The sequence below is a fragment of the Pseudonaja textilis genome, unplaced genomic scaffold, assembly GCF_049901715.1.
Source record: "Pseudonaja textilis isolate UNSWEBS1 unplaced genomic scaffold, rPseTex1.2 PTEXSCF22, whole genome shotgun sequence".
Classification (NCBI taxonomy): domain Eukaryota; kingdom Metazoa; phylum Chordata; class Lepidosauria; order Squamata; family Elapidae; genus Pseudonaja; species Pseudonaja textilis.
Genome location: NW_028262865.1, coordinates 430039 through 447359, shown reverse-complemented (window position 1 = coordinate 447359; position 17321 = coordinate 430039). Strand labels below are relative to the sequence as shown.

Genomic DNA, 17321 nt, shown 5'->3' with positions numbered 1-17321 from the left:
TATTGAACGAAAATGAAAATTAAGGCGGAGACAAAGCAAGGGTTTACACCTAGGCAGGGAAAACCAAAAGTGACGAGTACCGAAGGGGCAAAAGCCTGGCTTGCAAATAATCCCCCCGAGAGATGGACTTCGGAGTCCTAGCGGGCGATCCCGTAAACATGAGTCAGTTGTTGCGCGTTGGCAGCCGTAAAAAACAAACACGATGCTCAGTTGTCTAGAGGACCTCTGAGGTCCCTTTCCCATACTTTCATTCGACGTTTACCATACGGGTCTCCTGCTGGAGGAGGGGGATTGGACTAGAGGACCTCCGAGGTCCCTTTCGCACACTTTCATTCGACGCTTTCTGTATGGGTCTCCTGCTGGAGGCGGGGGTTGGACTAGGTGATCCGTTGAGTACGGTTTGTCAGGCAGTTGCAAATCTGTCCGGTCGGTGGTACTATCTCTCACACTTTTTCTTCTGGCTTCTTCCCAAGATGTCGGCGGTGGTCTACTCTGTGAAATGATTTACTCACGTCTATGCATATTCTGGTGGTGGCTAACCTTTTTTTGGGCTTCTGTGCCAAAAAAAAAATTGTGGGCGTGCTTGCCCGCCCTGAGACTCGAGGAAGGATTCTGCAGGCTTCTGTAGGCTTCGCAGGCTGAAAACTAGGCCCGTTTCGTCCCTTCCGGTATTTCCGGGCCTAGTTTTTGGCCTTCAGAAGACCTGCCTCAGGCTTCTGTAGGTTCTGCAGGCCAAAAACTAGGCCCATTTGGCCCCTTCCGGTATTTCCGGGCCTAGTTTTTGGCCTTCAGAAGCCCTTCCTCAGGCTGCTGTAGGCTTCCCAGGCCGAAAACTAGGCCCGTTTTGTCCCTTCTGGTATTTCCAGGCCTAGTTTTGGGCCTTCAGAAGCATTGTCTCAGGCTTCTGTAGGCTTCGCAGGACGAAAACTAGGCCCCTTTCATCCCTTCCAGAATTTCCGGGCCTAGTTTTTGGCCTTCAGAAGACCTGCCTCAGGCTTCTGTAGGCTTCGCAGGCCGAAAACTAGGCCGGTTTCGTCCCTTCCGGTATTTCCGGCCTAGTTTTTGGCCTTCAGAAGCCCTTCCTCTACCTTCCTTCCTTTCCATCTTTCTTCTACCTTCCTTTCTATCTATCTATCTATCTATCTATCTATCTATCTATCTATCTATCTATCTTCTACCTTCCTTTCTTTCCTTCTTCTACCTTCCTTTCTCTTTCTTTCTTTCCTCCTGTCTTTCTATCTTTGTTCTACCTTCCTTCCTTCCTTTCCATCTTTCTTGTACCTTTCTGTTTCTTTCTTTCTTTCTTTCTCTTTCTTTCTATCTTCCCATCTATCTATCTTCTACCTTCCTTTCTTTCTATCTTTCTTTCTTGCATTCTTTTTTCTTTCCATCTATCTATCTTTCTTCTACCTTCCTTTCTTTCTTTTCATCATTCTTCTACTTTCCTTTCTCTTTCTTTCTTTCTTTCTTTCTTTCTTTCTTTCTTTCTTTCTTTCTATCTATCTATCTATCTTTACATCTATCTATTTTTCTATCTTTCTTCTACCTTTCTTCCTTTCTTTCCATCTTTCTTTCTTCTACCATCCTTTCTTTCTTTTTTCTTTTCAAACAAATTTTATTAATTTTTTAAAGACAAACATAAGACATAAAAGCATAAAACCTCCTTTCTAAAGCTCACTTATAGGTTTTAACAAGGCAAATAAAACATTATTTTATACAGCATAGTTCCACATTTACATTTCCATTTAAGCACATATATATCTTTTCCGAATTTCTCACTGTTTCTCCCTTCACTTTTATTCAATTATATTTCTTTCTATCAAGGTTTTATTAATTCTCAATCAAACATAAAGACACAAAATACAAAACAAGACAGAGAAACATAAAACCTCCTTTCTGAAGGCTACTTGTAGATTTTGACAAAACAAATAAGACGTTCTTTTATACAACATAATTCCAAATTATCATTTGTACATATCTTTTCCCAATTTCTCATTGTTTCTCCCTTTAGTTTTATTCCTCCAAGGTTTTATTAATTCTCAATCAAACATAGCTAACCAAAACACAAAACATAAAACTTCTTTTTGGAAAGTGGCTTAGCCCCGGGTTACATCTTTTTTTACAGACCTAAATCAAATTCAGGCTCACCTTATATACCATTACTTCTCTTATTTACCATTCTATAGTTTCTATATAACTTCTCCCTTCTTTTCACTCTCTTAATTATATTTTGTTTATTTCATCTTATTTTAAAATAATTATACCTGTATCTTTTGTCCGTTCTTTTCCAATTATCTATTTATCTCTTCTCTTTAACAAAAAATTTCCCTTGTAATCACTTTTAAAGTGTGACGCCTTTCTATCTTTCCCGTAAATTGACACTACCATCCTTTCTTTCTTTTTCTTTCTTTCTTTCTTTCTTTCTTTCTTTCTTTCTTTCTTTCTTTCTTTCTTTCTTTCTTTCTTTCTTTCTTTCTATCTATCTATCTATCTATCTATCTATCTATCTTTCTTCTACCTTCCTTTACTTCTTTTCATCTTCTACTTTCCTTTCTTTCTTTCTTTCTTTCTATCTTTACATATATCTATCTTTCTTTTTTCTTCTACGTTCCTTCCTTTCTTTCCATCTTTCTTTCTTCTACCATCCTTTTTCTTTCTCTTTCTTTTTTTCTTTCTTTCTTTTTTCTATCTATGTCTATCTATCTATCTGTCTTTCTTCTACCTTCCTTTCCTTCTTTTCATCTTTCTTCTACTTTCCTTTCTCTTTCTTTCTTTCCTTCTTTCTTTCTTTCTATCTTTACATATATCTATCCTTCTTTTTTTCTTCTACGTTCCTTCCTTTCTTTCCATCTTTCTTTCTTCTACCATCCTTTTTCTTTCTCTTTCTTTTTTTCTTTCTTTCTTTTTTCTATCTATATCTATCTATCTATCTATCTATCTATCTATCTATCTGTCTTTTGTGGTAATCATCATTTTCTGTAAGTCCTTCGTACAGCTAATGCATAGATCTGGGGATCTACAAACACTCCTCATGGGGGCAGTATTGCCTTTGTTATGGGTGTTTGGTCCTGTTTTGATTTGCGAAGCTTAGGAGGACCAGGAATGTAGGTAAGAGTTCACAGTGCACAGCCGAGCCATTCCCATGGGACCCTTCGTGCCTGTATATTCTCACAGGACTTTCCACAGCTGCATATTTTCATTCGGTTGAGGTCATTGTTTTGATTCTGTACTTTGATTTCTTTCTTAATAAAAGCTGGTACCTGGGTTTCCTCAGGGCTGGCATTTGCTCAGACGGTTCCCTGCGTCTCATTTCAAGTGCCAGACCACCACAAGTGGTGACCCCGACGTGATAGTTTGGAAGAGCTATACGTTCCGACGTGATAGCTTTGAAAGGCTATACGTTTCCTGCATCCTATACTCATCGTCATGACGCCGACTGGGCCCTCATCTTCTTCGCTGGACGGAGATAGATTCTTTTCGTGAGTATGGGGGGAGATCTCTCGAAGGCTCAGACAGGGCACATCAGGGAATTGAGAGGGATCATAGGGAATAGTTTTAAGTTTGGAGTTCATAGTAGAGGACATGCCGTAGGAAAGAAAGAAATTGAGGATTTATTACAGTATGTTTGGAAACATATTCAATCATATCCAGAGGGAGGTAGTATTAAAGTAGAGTCCTGGAAAAAAATAGGGATATTTTTGCACGAGGAACCTCGTGCCCCTTCTTCAATTTTGTTAACCTGGAGGGTGGTTATGGATGCGTTAGCTACTCATGAGCAACCGCTCCTAGCACCCCCCGAAGAAGGTTTGCCGCCTTACCATGCGGTACGTTTATTGCCGCTGACAGCACCTCCAGATAAATCCAGAGGACTGTCAGGCGCTGAAAATACTTTGTCAGAAGATAAGAGTTTGCCTTTAAGAGTTCAAGTAGATGCAGTTACTGCAGCTATTCAAGAAGCAACAAATAGAGGGGAATTATCAGGAGATGATTTGGTAGAATTTGGAGTGGAGATTCAACTTAATCCAGTAGAAATTGGCGTGGACGTTGCATTAAATCCACAGCGCGTGTGGAAGCCTTTACCTCTCAGGATTTTAAAGGAAATTAAGCAAGCAGTAAAAGAATATGGTGTTAGATCGCCATATGCTCAGGCATTGTTAGAAGCAGTTGGTTATGGAAATAAAATGATTCCGGCTGACTGGAGAGCTTTATTGAATATGATTTTAACTCCAGCCCAATATTTGGTGTTAGATCAGAAATGGAGACAGCTGGCAGTTCAGAGGGGAACAGCAAATGTTACTGCAGATCAGCTTTATGGAGCTGGTAATTATACAACAGTAGAACAACAGAGAGATGGAATGCCTGAGGAGGGGTTCGTTCTTCTCCCACAGTTAATTTTTCAAGCCGTGGGGGCTCTCCCTGACGGCGAAGGTGGTGAGAAGACCTTTACTAACATCAAACAAGGGAACAATGAACCCTATGAAAATTTCATTAGCAGATTGAAAGTGGCTATTGAAAGGCAAATTGACAATCAATTCGCCCGGAATGAATTGCTTTTGAAGTTAGCGGTAGAACAGGCTAATGCAGATTGCAGAAAGATTTTGAATCCACTTATTGCGAGTGGAGAGCGAGAAATCGCCGATTTAATTAATGCATGTAGAAAGGTGGGGAGTCAGACTTTTAACATGGAGACTTTAGCTCTGGCTCTGCAGGCAGGAAATGCTAAAAAAGGAACTTGTTTCAATTGTGGGAAGCCTGGACATTTTAAAGCACAATGTCGGGCTCCTGGAGGGGGTCAAAGTCAGCAAAAAAAGAGATTATTGGGACAGGGTGTTCGTCCTAAATCAGTGTGCCCGAAATGTAAGAAAGGATATCATTGGGCAAATCAGTGCAGACTTCATTCTGAGGGAAAAAACTAGGAAGCAGGGATCAGGGCATTCTCCCTACTCTAAAGAGTGAAGTAATGTCCGAAGGGTTGGAGCCACCAGAGAGAGGTAGGGATCAAATATGGTCGCCAGCTACAAAAGGTTCAGCAGGAATTGATCTTCCATTAGCTGAGGATTTGGAATTAGGATATCCACATGTAGTTTGTTTAGGGTCAACGGATTTCTATGGACCGTTGCCTCCGGCTTCTGTGGGTCTTCTTCTTCCTAGATCATCGGCTCATAAGCGTAAATTGTTTGTGGTTCCTGGGGTTATTGATTCGGATTATGAGGGTCAGATTAAAATTCAAGTTCATTCACCTGTTCCTCAATCTTTGAAAAAAGGGGATTGTTTTGCACAGCTTTTAGTTTTGCCATATCTGTCTTTGGGGGAGTTGGATAGAATTCATCAGGGTGGATTTGGATCTACAGATATGTTTAGTGAGTCTAGTGTGTTTTCCATCATGCAAAATGTCAAGGCTGATCAGAAACCAAAATTAACTCTTTTGGTTGAAGGCAGACAGTTTATTGGATTGCTGGACACTGGAGCAGATGTTTCGGTGATTAGCGAAAGTGAGTGGCCTAGGGAGTGGCCGACGGATCCTACACCGTCTGTTCGAGGAGTCGGAGGACTTCAAGACGCACGGGTTAGTAGGAGGATTCTTTCTGCCAAAACAAAGCAGGGAAGTGCTATTGCACATTTCCAACCGATTGTTTTGCGCCTTCACGTTAACTTGTGGGGCAGAGATTTGATGCAACAGTTTGATACAACAGTTGTCATTCATGATGACTGAACACCCACCTGTGGAGTTATTAAAATTACAGTTACTCCAGCAGGAGCCAGTGTGGATAGATCAATGGCCTTTGACTAGTGAGAAATTAGTTCATTTACATGAATTGGTTCAACAACAATTGGAAAAGGGACATATAGTGCCTACCACTAGTCCTTATAATTCTCCAGTCTTTGTTATCAAGAAGAAATCTGGAAAAATGAGATTTCTTCATGATCTGAGGGGGATAAATTCAATTTTAAAGCCAATGGGCCCACTACAGTGTGGGACACCTAATCCTAATTTAATACCTGATGGATGGAACATAAGAGTGTTAGATTTGCAAGATGCTTTCTTCTCCATTCCTCTGCACCCTGAAGATGTAGATTTGTTTGCTTTCACTATTTTGAGTATAAATCAGGGGCAGCCCGCTGGCGATATGCATGGACTGTCCTTCCACAGGGAATGTTAAATAGTCCTACCATGTGTCAAATGTTTGTAGATTGGGCTTTGCAACCTTTCCGGAGTAAATTCCCGGATTGGAAGGTTTATCATTACATGGATGATATTTTGATAGCTGCTAATATTTCTGATGCTGCAATGGATTCTGCTGTCATTTTGTTAACTGCTATGCTGAAGGAGAAAGGGCTGATAGTCAGCCCTGAGAAATTGCAAAAGGAATATCCTTTTGCCTATCTAGGTCATAAATTATTCTTGAGTCACATTACACCTCTGAAATTGGAATTTGTTCTTCCTGATCCTTTAACTTTGGTAGGTTTACAACAATTTTTGGGTCATATAAATTGGATCAGACCGTATTTGGGTTTAACTACTCTTCAATTAAGTCCTTTGTTTCAAGCTTTGGCTAGTGCTAAGCAAGCATCTGACATAATAACTCTGAATAAAGAACAGAAGGGGATTTTGTCATTGATTGAGCAAGCTTTGAGCCGTAGGTGGACAGATAGATGTTTGCCAGATTGTCCATTATCAGTGATTTTAATCTCAGAACGAAGGGCTACTGCATTGATAGTTCAGGTAAAAGAAAGAACAGCTTTAAGGATTCTGGAATGGATTCATTTGTCTCATACACCATCGAAATCCATAAATTGTATCACAGAACAGCTCGCTGATATTTTTAATCGTGCTCGTCAGCGTTGCAAGGCTATTGCTGGTATGGAACCAGTAACATGTTATGTTCCTTTTGCTGTAGCTACCTGGGAACAAATGATTTGCAATAGTGAGTTTTTGCAGGTTTTGGTAGATTCTTGGCCAGGGAAGTTTTCTTGTCATCCTCCAGCCGATCCTAGATTATCTTTGTATAAATCAGTTAGAATTAATTTAGCAAGTCTTTTGTGACTCAGCCTATATCAGATGCTCCTACAGTCTTTACTGATGGAGGGAAAGTTTTAGTGCTTGTGTTTGGAAAGATAAATCTGGAATTTGGCATACAAAAGTGACATCAGAGCAGAAGTCTGCCCAGCAGGCAGAACTTGCTGCTGTAGTTTTGGCTTTTCAAAATTTTCAAAATCAGGATTTTAATCTAATAGTGGATTCTTTGTATGTATATAATTTGTTACCCTTTGTAGCAGGTTCTTATTTGTCTCCTGGAATATCACCCAATATTCTACGTTTGCTTTTGTTGTTGCAAGGATGTTTGGAGCAGCGTGTGAATGTGTGTTTTGTTGCCCACATTCGTAGTCATAGTAATTTGCCTGGAATTTTATCTCAAGGCAATGCCAAAGCTGACAGTGCTGTAACTTCAGTTCTCACTGTCCAGCCATGGGACAGCCATAGTTATTTTCATCAAAATGCTACAGCGTTAGCACATCAATTCAAGCTTACTGTTGCAGAAGCTGCTGCCATAATTCAACAATGTCCAACTTGTTCAAAGCAGGGCACGGCTATCCCTATGGGAGTCAACCCCAGGGGGTTGAAACCTTCAATGATTTGGCAAATGGATGTTACTCAATATCCACCATTTGCACCTTGGAAGTATATACATGTGACTGTGGATACTTATTCAGGATTTCTAATGGCTACTCCTCAAAGAGGTGAAGCGGTTAAACATGTCATCAATCATTGCATTAAGACATTTTCAGTTGCTGGTACGCCTCAAACTTTAAAAACAGACAATGGTGCAGCTTATCGGAGCACAGTCTTTGATCAGTTTTGCAAACAGTGGTCCGTGGAACATAAATTTGGGATTCCATACAATTCCACAGGACAGGCTATTGTGGAGCATTATAATGGCACGCTCAAGAACATGTTAGCTAAATTAAATAAAAAAGGAGGGAAGCTCCTGGGGCTTCCGGCAATTCAAGATCATTTGAATCTAGCTTTGTATACTTTAAATTTTTTAAATTTGTCTGGTAACCCCCCTGCGAGTGCGGCCAGCAGGCATTTTTCTTCTCCTTCTACAGATGCAGTGAGGCCTCGAGTGTTGGTGCGGTTCCTTCCGGATCCGGCATGGGTTCCTGCTGAGCTGATTACGTGGGGACGTGGTTATGCAGCAGTAGAACATCTTGGTCAAATTCGTTGGGTTCCTGGTCGATGCGTTCAGCCTGATCATTCGCAGGCGCCTTCGCAGGTGCCAGTGAAGGAGGTTTCGGAGGAGCAGGATGGCATTTCTGTGGTTCCTGATTCCGTACCTGTGGTTCCTGATTCTCTTGATGCCGGCAGTCCAGGCATGGCGCTGTGAAGGCTGGGAAAAGATGACTGCTTATCTGAGATTACCAACTTGTATGCAGCAGGTTCCTTTGGGGAATCGGACTAAATTGATCTGCAAACAGCGGCATCCTTTGATTTTTCCAGTATATTGGTCCTGGCATAAGGATCAAGACATTCTTTACTCGGGACCTGATAAGGATATTATATCTTCAGCCTGTGCTACAACTCTGATCCTGTTTAATGTTTCTGTTTCAGACTATGGACAATATTGGTGTCAATTGGAGTTACCTAAGTTACCTTATGCAGACTCTCTTTCCATTCGTCTTATGCCTCCACGGACTCTAATACGGAGGCGGAGAGCTGCTATTATCTCAGAAACTAGAGACCTTGGAGATAATTTATGGAAGGAAAATTCCTACATCAAGGACATTCGGATTGCAGCAAAGGGTTTAAATGTAAGTAATTGTTGGCTTTGTATGCATGTACCTGGGTCTGGGAAAGGAGGAGTTTGTGCTTTAATTCATTCACATTGTTGTGTTTTTATACATAATTATGAGCCTAACATTACAAGAACTGTTCATGATATGGAAGACCGCATAGCTGAACACGAAGCAGGAAAAGATTGGCTTCCTGACAGCTCATGGTTACGTTTATTGCTTCAATTAGTTGTAATAATTGTTATTATACTTATTATGTTATGTTGCTGTATTCAATGTATTCCTAATCTATTTCAAATGTGTACCTCAGCTTTTCAGCGTACGAGACCAAGTTGCGAGGGAACTGTGTATTATGCCACTAAAACACCCCCTATCTTTGAATAAATAAAAAAGGAGGGAATGTGGTAATCATCATTTTCTGTAAGTCCTTCGTACAGCTAATGCATAGATCTGGGGATCTACAAACACTCCTCATGGGGGCAGTATTGCCTTTGTTATGGGTGTTTGGTCCTGTTTTGATTTGCGAAGCTTAGGAGGACCAGGAATGTAGGTAAGAGTTCACAGTGCACAGCCGAGCCATTCCCATGGGACCCTTCGTGCCTGTATATTCTCACGGGACTTTCCACAGCTGCATATTTTCATTCGGTTGAGGTCATTGTTTTGATTCTGTACTTTGATTTCTTTCTTAATAAAAGCTGGTACCTGGGTTTCCTCAGGGCTGGCATTTGCTCAGACGGTTCCCTGCGTCTCATTTCAAGTGCCAGACCACCACAGTCTTTCTTCTACCTTTTCTTTCTTTTGTCTTTCTTCTACTTTCCTCTTTTTTTCTTTCTTTCTTTCTTTCTTTCTTTCTTTCTTTCTTTCTTTCTTTCTTTCTTTCTTTCTTTCTTTCTTTCTTCAGCTTTCTCGGACGAGCCGAGCAAAAGACAATCCATCCTCAAAAGAAAGGAGACAGCCAGGAAGAGTGCGGTTTTTTGGTAAAGTGCTTCTTGTCAGCCTTCATCATCTCCTCTGTGTAGCACGGGGCAGCACGGTTCTTCTGCACCAGCGCGTCAATCATGGCCATCAGCTGGCCCACCTGAGCTTCGTGCTCCGCGCCTTCGGCCTTGTTGTTAAAGGCCAGGAAGCGGTTGCCGCAGCGGTACACCTGCTCCTTCAGGCCCGCGTTGCCTTCAGCGATGAACTTCTCCAGGGTTTTGCCCTCCAGGTCCTCCTTGCGGGTGAAGAGGATGATCATGTAATCCTTGGCCTTCAAGCTGAAGATCTCCTTGATCAAGCGCGCCACGTCCTTCTCCTCCTTGGTGAAGCGGACTGGGCGGATCACCTGCAGGATGACATGGGGGCCCGGCCTGCAAAACTCGATGCACTTGCTCTCTTTGGCCGAGGTTTCCCACTCGAGACGAGCCCTGTTGAAGAAGCCCGGTGTGTCCACCACCACCACTTTCCAGCCGTTCACCACGGCCTCCTCCCGTTGGCAAGTCTGGGTGACGGAGCCGGACGACATCTTGGATTCGAAGACCGGGCTTCCCAGGATGGTGTTGCCCACCGCGCTTTTCCCGTTGCCGGTTTTGCCCACCAGGACGATCCGCTGTTGGGGCCCTACAAACCCAAAGCGGGAAGAGGAGAGAGAAGGAGGGGGACCGGTCAGGAGCACTGAAGATGACCGGGGTCAAAGGCGCCATCAGTTCAGAATCCCTGTGTGCTCACGAGCGACCTCAATCCAGCCCCCCTTGACGGCCTTTCTTATCTCCCGCTCATTTCCCCCCCGACCGTTAGTAGGTCCGATTCTTGTAGAGAGCTTCAGGTTGCAATCAGTCTTGATCCTCCTTTGAGCTGCCTAAATCTCCTGATTTTCCTGCCACTTGATGTATCTATCTATCTATCTATCTATCCATCCATCTATCTACCTATCTATCTATCTATCTATCTATCCATCCGTCCATCTATCTCTAACTCTCCATCTATCTTTCCATCTATTTATCTTTATCATCTCTCTCTCCATCTCTATATATCCCCATCTATTTATCTATCCATCTATCTGTCTATCCATCTCTCTTTCTCTCCATCTATCTCTCCATCTATATCTGTCTAAAAGGACTTACGACCGTTTCTTCACACTCACGACCGTTGACGCATTCCCCGTCATCACCCAATCGAAATTCAGATGCTTGGTCACTGCTTCATATTTGCAATGGTGGCAGCCACCATCCGTCTGTCCGTCCATTCGTTCGTGTGTGTGACCCGCAGAAATTTCAATGGGGAAGCCTGATTCGCTTAACGACCGGGGGAGAACTCCCTTCAACAAATGTCTCATTTAACGAATGAAAAATTTTGGACTCCATTTGAGTTGTAAATCGAGGATACCTGGACACTTCCCCTCCAGGGAAAGCCCTGAGTTTCACTTAGCAACAGTGGTGAGAAAAATGGTAACGTGGGGGCAAAACTCTCTTCAATGTCTCACTTAACGACCAAATTTTTTTGGAGTCCATTGTGGTCCTAAGTCAAGGACTAGCTGTACTCTTCCCCTCAAGCGAAAGCCCTGAGCTTCACTTAACAATGAGAAAAATGGTCTTGTGGGGGCAAAACTCTCTTCAATGTCACACTTAACAACCGCAAAATTTTGGACTCCCATTGTGGTCGTAAGTCAAGGTCTAGCTGGACTCTTCCTCTCTGGGGTAGCCCTGAGCTTCACTTAACAACGGTGGGGGAAAAATTATAACGTGGGGCAAAACTCTCTTCAATGTCTCACTTAATGACCGAAACGTTGAGCCCATCATAAAGCCGAGGACTTCCGGGAGCCCGAATCGCCTGACTTCCCCAGTCTGAGGCCACCATAGCCCATCCTCCCCACCCCACCCAGGACCCCAGCTGTTTCCCAACCCCCGCTGCAGCCCCTCCCCCAATTACCTTGGATATTTCCAGACATTTCCGGAAAAATTTCACAGCGCCGATCTGGAAGTTTCTGCGGGAAAAGCAAAACTCTGGAATCAACTCCGGAAGTTTCTCTTCCCAAACAGCCAGGGAGAAAAAAGGGGGAGGAAAGAAGGGAGGAAGGAGAGAGGGGAGGAAGAGGGGAAGGAAAATAGGAAGGGAAGAAAGAAGGAGGGAAGGAAATAAGGGAGGGAGGAAGAAGAAGGGAGGGAAGAGATAGGAAGGGGGGGAAGAAGGACGGATGGAAATAAGGGAGGGAGGAAGAGGAAGGAAGGGAAGAGATAGGAAGGGGGGAAGAAGGATGGATGGAAATAAGGGAGGGAGGAGGGAGGAAGGGAGGGTGGATATAGGGAGGAAAGAAGGAGTGATGGAAAGAAGGGAGGAAGACAGGAGGGAGGAAGATGGGAAGGAAAATAGGAAGGGAGGAAAGGAGGAGGGAAGGAAATAAGGGTGGAAGGAGGGGGGGAGGAAGAGGAAGGGAGGGAGGAGAAGAAGGAGAGATGGAAATAAGGGAGGAGGAGGGATGGGAGGAAGAGGAAGGGAGGGAAGGAGATAGGAAGGGGAGGAAAGAAGGAGGGACGGAAATAAAGGAGGAAGGAGGGAGGGGAGGAAGAGGAAGTGAGGGAGGAGATAGGAAGGGGAGGAAAGAAGGAGGGACGGAAATAAAGGAGGAAGGAGGGAGGGAGGAAGAGGAAGGGAGGGAGGAGATAGGAAAGGAGGAAAGAAGGAGGGAGGGAAATAAGGGAGGAAGGAGGGAGAGAAGGAGATAGGAAGGGAGGAAAGAAGGAGGGATGGAAGGCCGTGTCTTTTTTTTTTTTTTTTTGAGTCCCGAAAAAATGCCTAGGCCGTCTTTTCGGGGGTGACTTATATTCCCCCCCTTGCATCTTCAGGCGGGCGGCGACGGCTTGGATGTTTCATTTCATTTCACGCCTATAAAACATGCTGGGACTTCCGATTGGGGGAGGCTGTCTTGTTGGAGAAACAGGGTAGGAAAAGAAGAAATGGCACACAAAAGAATTAAAACGGCGAGACCAAAACCTTCCTCCGGGAAGATCAGATTTTGGAATTGTGGGCGGGGAAATTGGAATTGAGGAGGATAAAGAGTGTGTGTGTGTGTGTGTGTCAAAAGAAGTTGTTGTTTCCCTGCTCTCGATTCCCAGTCTTAGCTTAGTTGTCTGCCCGGAGGGAATTCAGCAGCCTTCAGAAAAAGAGCAATTCCGTTCCGGTTTGCAGGGCTTCGGCGGCAGGCAGGAATCCGTGATCGTCCGCGGTTTCTGCCTGGGCTCGCCGCTGGAGCGTCCCTTCGGGGCTAAGCCACCCCGTAGAGGTGGCAAAGAGGGGGGGAGGATCCCATCAGGGTCGAGGGAAGCCGCATCTTTCCTCTCCAGCTGGCTAAACTCCCTTTCCCGAAGGCGAACGAGCGGCGGTCAGAAATGGCCGCCTCAAAGAAGCACTCGTCCGGAAAAGAAAGTGCAGGAGGAAGTTAAGAAGGGAAAGTTTTGGCCGACCGGGATAAGAAGCAACAACCAAGGTATCCTGGGATTTAAATTTTATAAAAGATAACATCGCTCCCAAAGAAGATTTGAAAGCAGCGAACGAAAGTGAAAAGGGAACGTTTTTTTTTTCTTTCACTCTCCTTCCTTGTGTTGACAGCGAACAGAGATGAATGAGAAATTGGAAAAACCCACTTTGGCATCAAGAGGTAATTTAACTGGAAAATTAAATGTCAAGGGGACAATAAGGATTTCTGAACATTAAAAAAAAAAATTTTCTTGCTGTAAGTGGGAAGGGAGAGGAAAAGAATATGAGTAGGATTTGGAAGGAGGGGACTGCCTGGAATTTAAAAGAATCTGATTAAATTCTAACAAGGCTTCTAAAAGATACATCTTAACTGGAACTTTGTAACTAAATAGTAACCCCAGGAAGAGAAAGTGAAAAAAGAAGAAAGTGCTAAAAGAAACACCTTGTGTGTATTTGGATTGCTTGGTGACTTTGGGATTTTTGGAAATTATATTTGAATGACTAAAAACCCTTGGGTGGTTGTTTGAAAAAAATTTTCACAGTGGCATCACTGGTGGATGAACTGAAAATGGAATTTAAAAAATATAAAGAAGAGGAACAAGAAGGGAAGGGCTCTCTTGGCTCCGTTTTTCAATTCTTAGAAATGGCGATTTGTACCTATGAGAAACGGCAAGGAAAGACTACGCAACAAGAAGATTGGGACAAAGAAGAAGCCATCTTTGACAAACAAGTAACTTTACTTAGGGAAGAAGGGGGAAAGGGGGGGAAAGTGAATGGAGACTTTAAGAGCCAAAAAAACAACCCAAAAAGGGAAAAATAAGGTGAAAAGTGAATATAATCTTAGAAAGCAACAGACAAAGGGAACACAGAAGCGGGAAATGGAGGTGGAAAGACAAGAGGGTAAAAAGGGCAGAGAGAAGAAGCAAAGGAGGAAGGAAGGGAAGAGAAGCTACAAAGGTGTGGAGCAAGATGTAAAGAAACAGGACTTATTTAGAGATAACGGGTAAAAATTTAACTGAAAAAGTGATTCTGCAAAAGTACATAAGATTGTATTGTTATATTTGTATTAGAAATTATGTTAGAAAATTGGAAATAACATATGATTAAAAAGTGGGATAAAATACTCAGTGTAACTCAGTGAAAGTTTTGTGAACAAAATAAATGAAATGAAATAAATGAGAGAATTGAACTAGGAAGGAATGGGAACATTTTAATGATACAATGTTTTAAAATATGAGTGAAGTGGGGGGAAGCAACTATGGAAAGTTTGTAAGCGTTCCCATAGAAGTATGATACTTATTTGAAAAGTAATGTGTAAAATGTTTAAGATTTAAATGAATACTAATATTAACCAAAGATTTGAATTGGCATGGATTGTTGTTTTAATTATATTATATATTTATAACTTTTTTCCCTTTTTAAAATATAGTGTGTAACTTTAGAATGTACTAAGCAGAATTCGAATGGAAGTTATGTATTATATTAAGTGTTATAAATTTAGGGGAAAGATATAAAGGCGTCATACTCCAATCAGTGATTACAAGAGAAATTTTGTTTTAATGAGAAAAGATAATAGACCGCTGGAAACAGGACAGACAAAGAATATATGTATAATGATCTGAATTGAGATGAAATAAATAAAATAAAATGAAGAAAGTTAAAAGAGGGGAGAAACTATATAGAAAATGTAGAATGGCGATAAGATATTGGAATGGTATATAAAATGAATTTGAATTTGTGTCTGAAGAGATGTGACCCGGGATCAAGCTGCTTTCAAAAAAGATGTTTTATGCTTTTATGTTTTATCTTTTTTGTTTAAGTTTGTTTTTAAAAATCAATAACAAATTTATATATATATAAAAAAGAGCAACTGCATTCTCTTCGCTGACGATGTAAAGCTATTCAACGCCACAGACAATACTGCTACCCTTCAAAAAGGCCGCGACGATGGATCAGAATGGTCAAACAAATGGCAACTGCAAATCTCAACCAATAAATGCTCTGTCTTACATATTGGCCAAAAAAAAAATATAGAAAATAAAATACAGGCTGAATAGTCAAGATCTTGTTGATGATCCAAGCTCTGTCAAGGACGTTGGAGGACTCATCTCTAATGATCTAAGTGCCAGAGCTCACTGTAACCACATAGCCCAAAAGGCATTAAGAGTTGTTAACCTAATCCTACGTAACTTTTTCTCTGGTAATATCACACTACTAACTAGTGCATACAAAACATTTGCTAGACCAATACTTGAATACAGATCATCGGTCTGGAACCCACATTACGTATCTGATATCAGCACAGTTGAGAAAGTCCAGAAATATTTCACAAGAAGAGTTCTCCACTCCTCTACTCGTCGTAGAAGACCTTAGGCCACCAGACTTGAAATACTAGACCTAGAAAACTTTGAATTACTCCGTCTTCGGTCTGATCTAAGTATGGTATATAAAACCATACCTCCCCCTCCCCTTCCTCACCCATCTCCTTCTCCCCCTCCTCTTCCTCCTCCTCCCCTCCTCATCTCCAATTACCTCTACAGGCTTCAACCTAGGACAGATGCAGGTGGTCTCCTCACTCCATGGACTGAGCCCTTGTGGAGTCACAGCAGCATATCGGAATTGGTACCGAAGATTGAGATGGTCCTCTGGAAGGGTGAATCGATACTGAGGACTTTCTATACGGAGACCTTTCCAGTTCCCTTCTGCAATCTGATATTCCACCTCGTACCCGGAGACCGAAGCTGTCCCATCAGTCCCCGGATTAATAGTAATCTGGAAATGATTTGGCTGGACTGGCTCAACCTTAGGAGGGGCTGGTTGTCTAAGAGCAACTTCTTGTTTCTGATGTTCCTTGAGGACCTCCAGGGTCAAGGTTAAACTTTTGGTTTCTAGCCTCTTGAATGAATCGAAGAAATCCTTCATGCTCTCGGCGCTCATTTTCCAGGACATTTCGGCTGCAGCATGACGCCTTCCTCCGTCTTCTCGTGGAAGACAGAGAGCTGAATGGTTGAATCTGAAGTGAAGAGGGGTCCCTGACTCATCCTGAGCAAGTGGCCATTTAACCTCCGCGAGGGCCTCCAGGACAGGTGGGGTCCCCGCATCCGCAAAGGTGATCAGGAGTCGGACGTTATCCTTCAGGTCTTTTCCCAACACGGAGAGCATGGAATCCAAGATGCGTTTCTGGATGTCAGCTGAATGGGGAAGGAAGGCCTGGGCCACCACGCAGATGGCATCCACGTGGTCAAGGCTCCCCAGGGTGGAGAAAAACTCCAGGAGCTGCTCCTGCACCTGTTTGTCTTGCTCTGAGTCTCTCGTGCCTTCAAACCCTGGCATGTCAATGATGGTGAGAGAATAAGGACATTGCAAACCTCTTTCATAGTTCACCATGTAGGTTGTGACTTCCGATGTCCTGCTTCCCAGAAGTGGAGCGGTTTCATGAATGAGTTTGAATCTAATATCATCTTCCCACTGGACCCCCAGGATATAATGGATCATCCCGTTGATCAGAGTGGTTTTCCCACATCCTGTGGCCCCCATCACCAGGATGACTTTGTTGGGCACTTCTGGGTTCTCCTTTCCAAGCTGGTATGTGAGACAGGAATTGGAGGCATCTGAGGGGACCTTCTCCAGAGGAAGGGTGAAGACTAATGGCTGCCTGTCCTCCACCAGGTAGCCTTTCTGAAGGAACCGGTGGGCTATCTTTCCTCCATCTTCTTCCTCCAGTGATGTGGAGACCTCCAGTTCCTCACTGGGGACACCCAGAGCACCATTCTCACACACGGCCAACACTCTTATTCTGTAGGCCGTCTGGGGCTTCAGACCTTCAACGGGATAAAATCCTGTTTTTCTCCCCGTCTTTTTTTCAGTCCATTGGTCCTTCCCAGCTCCAGCCTCCACCGTTCTATACTCCACCTTGTACTCCTTGACCACAACTCCGGAGGCAACGATGCTGGGGCTCATCCAGGCCACAAAGATGACAGAAGATGCCGCAGTGACCATTCTTAATTTCTCAGGGGGGCTGGTGGGAAGGGTCTTGATGGGTGGGGTCAAGTCACTGGATTGACTAAGGCCCAGCT

The 17321-nt window shown here is 43.2% G+C and overlaps 2 protein-coding genes across 2 annotated transcripts in view; one reads left to right on the top strand and one right to left on the bottom strand.

Annotated features, from left to right (window-relative positions):
- Positions 1–17321, top strand: part of LOC113454163 (uncharacterized) — a 76760-nt gene that overhangs the window by 22422 nt on the left and 37017 nt on the right. The gene's annotated exons all lie outside the window — the stretch shown is intronic.
- Positions 1–17321, bottom strand: part of LOC113454943 (GTPase IMAP family member 9-like) — a 120835-nt gene that overhangs the window by 90156 nt on the left and 13358 nt on the right. Inside the window, exon 3 of the mRNA XM_087918929.1 lies at positions 15778–17321. This exon is cut by the window's right edge and continues 1671 nt beyond it. Coding sequence (XP_087775055.1) covers positions 15778–17321 — 1544 coding nt within the window. The remainder of the gene's footprint in view (positions 1–15777) is intronic.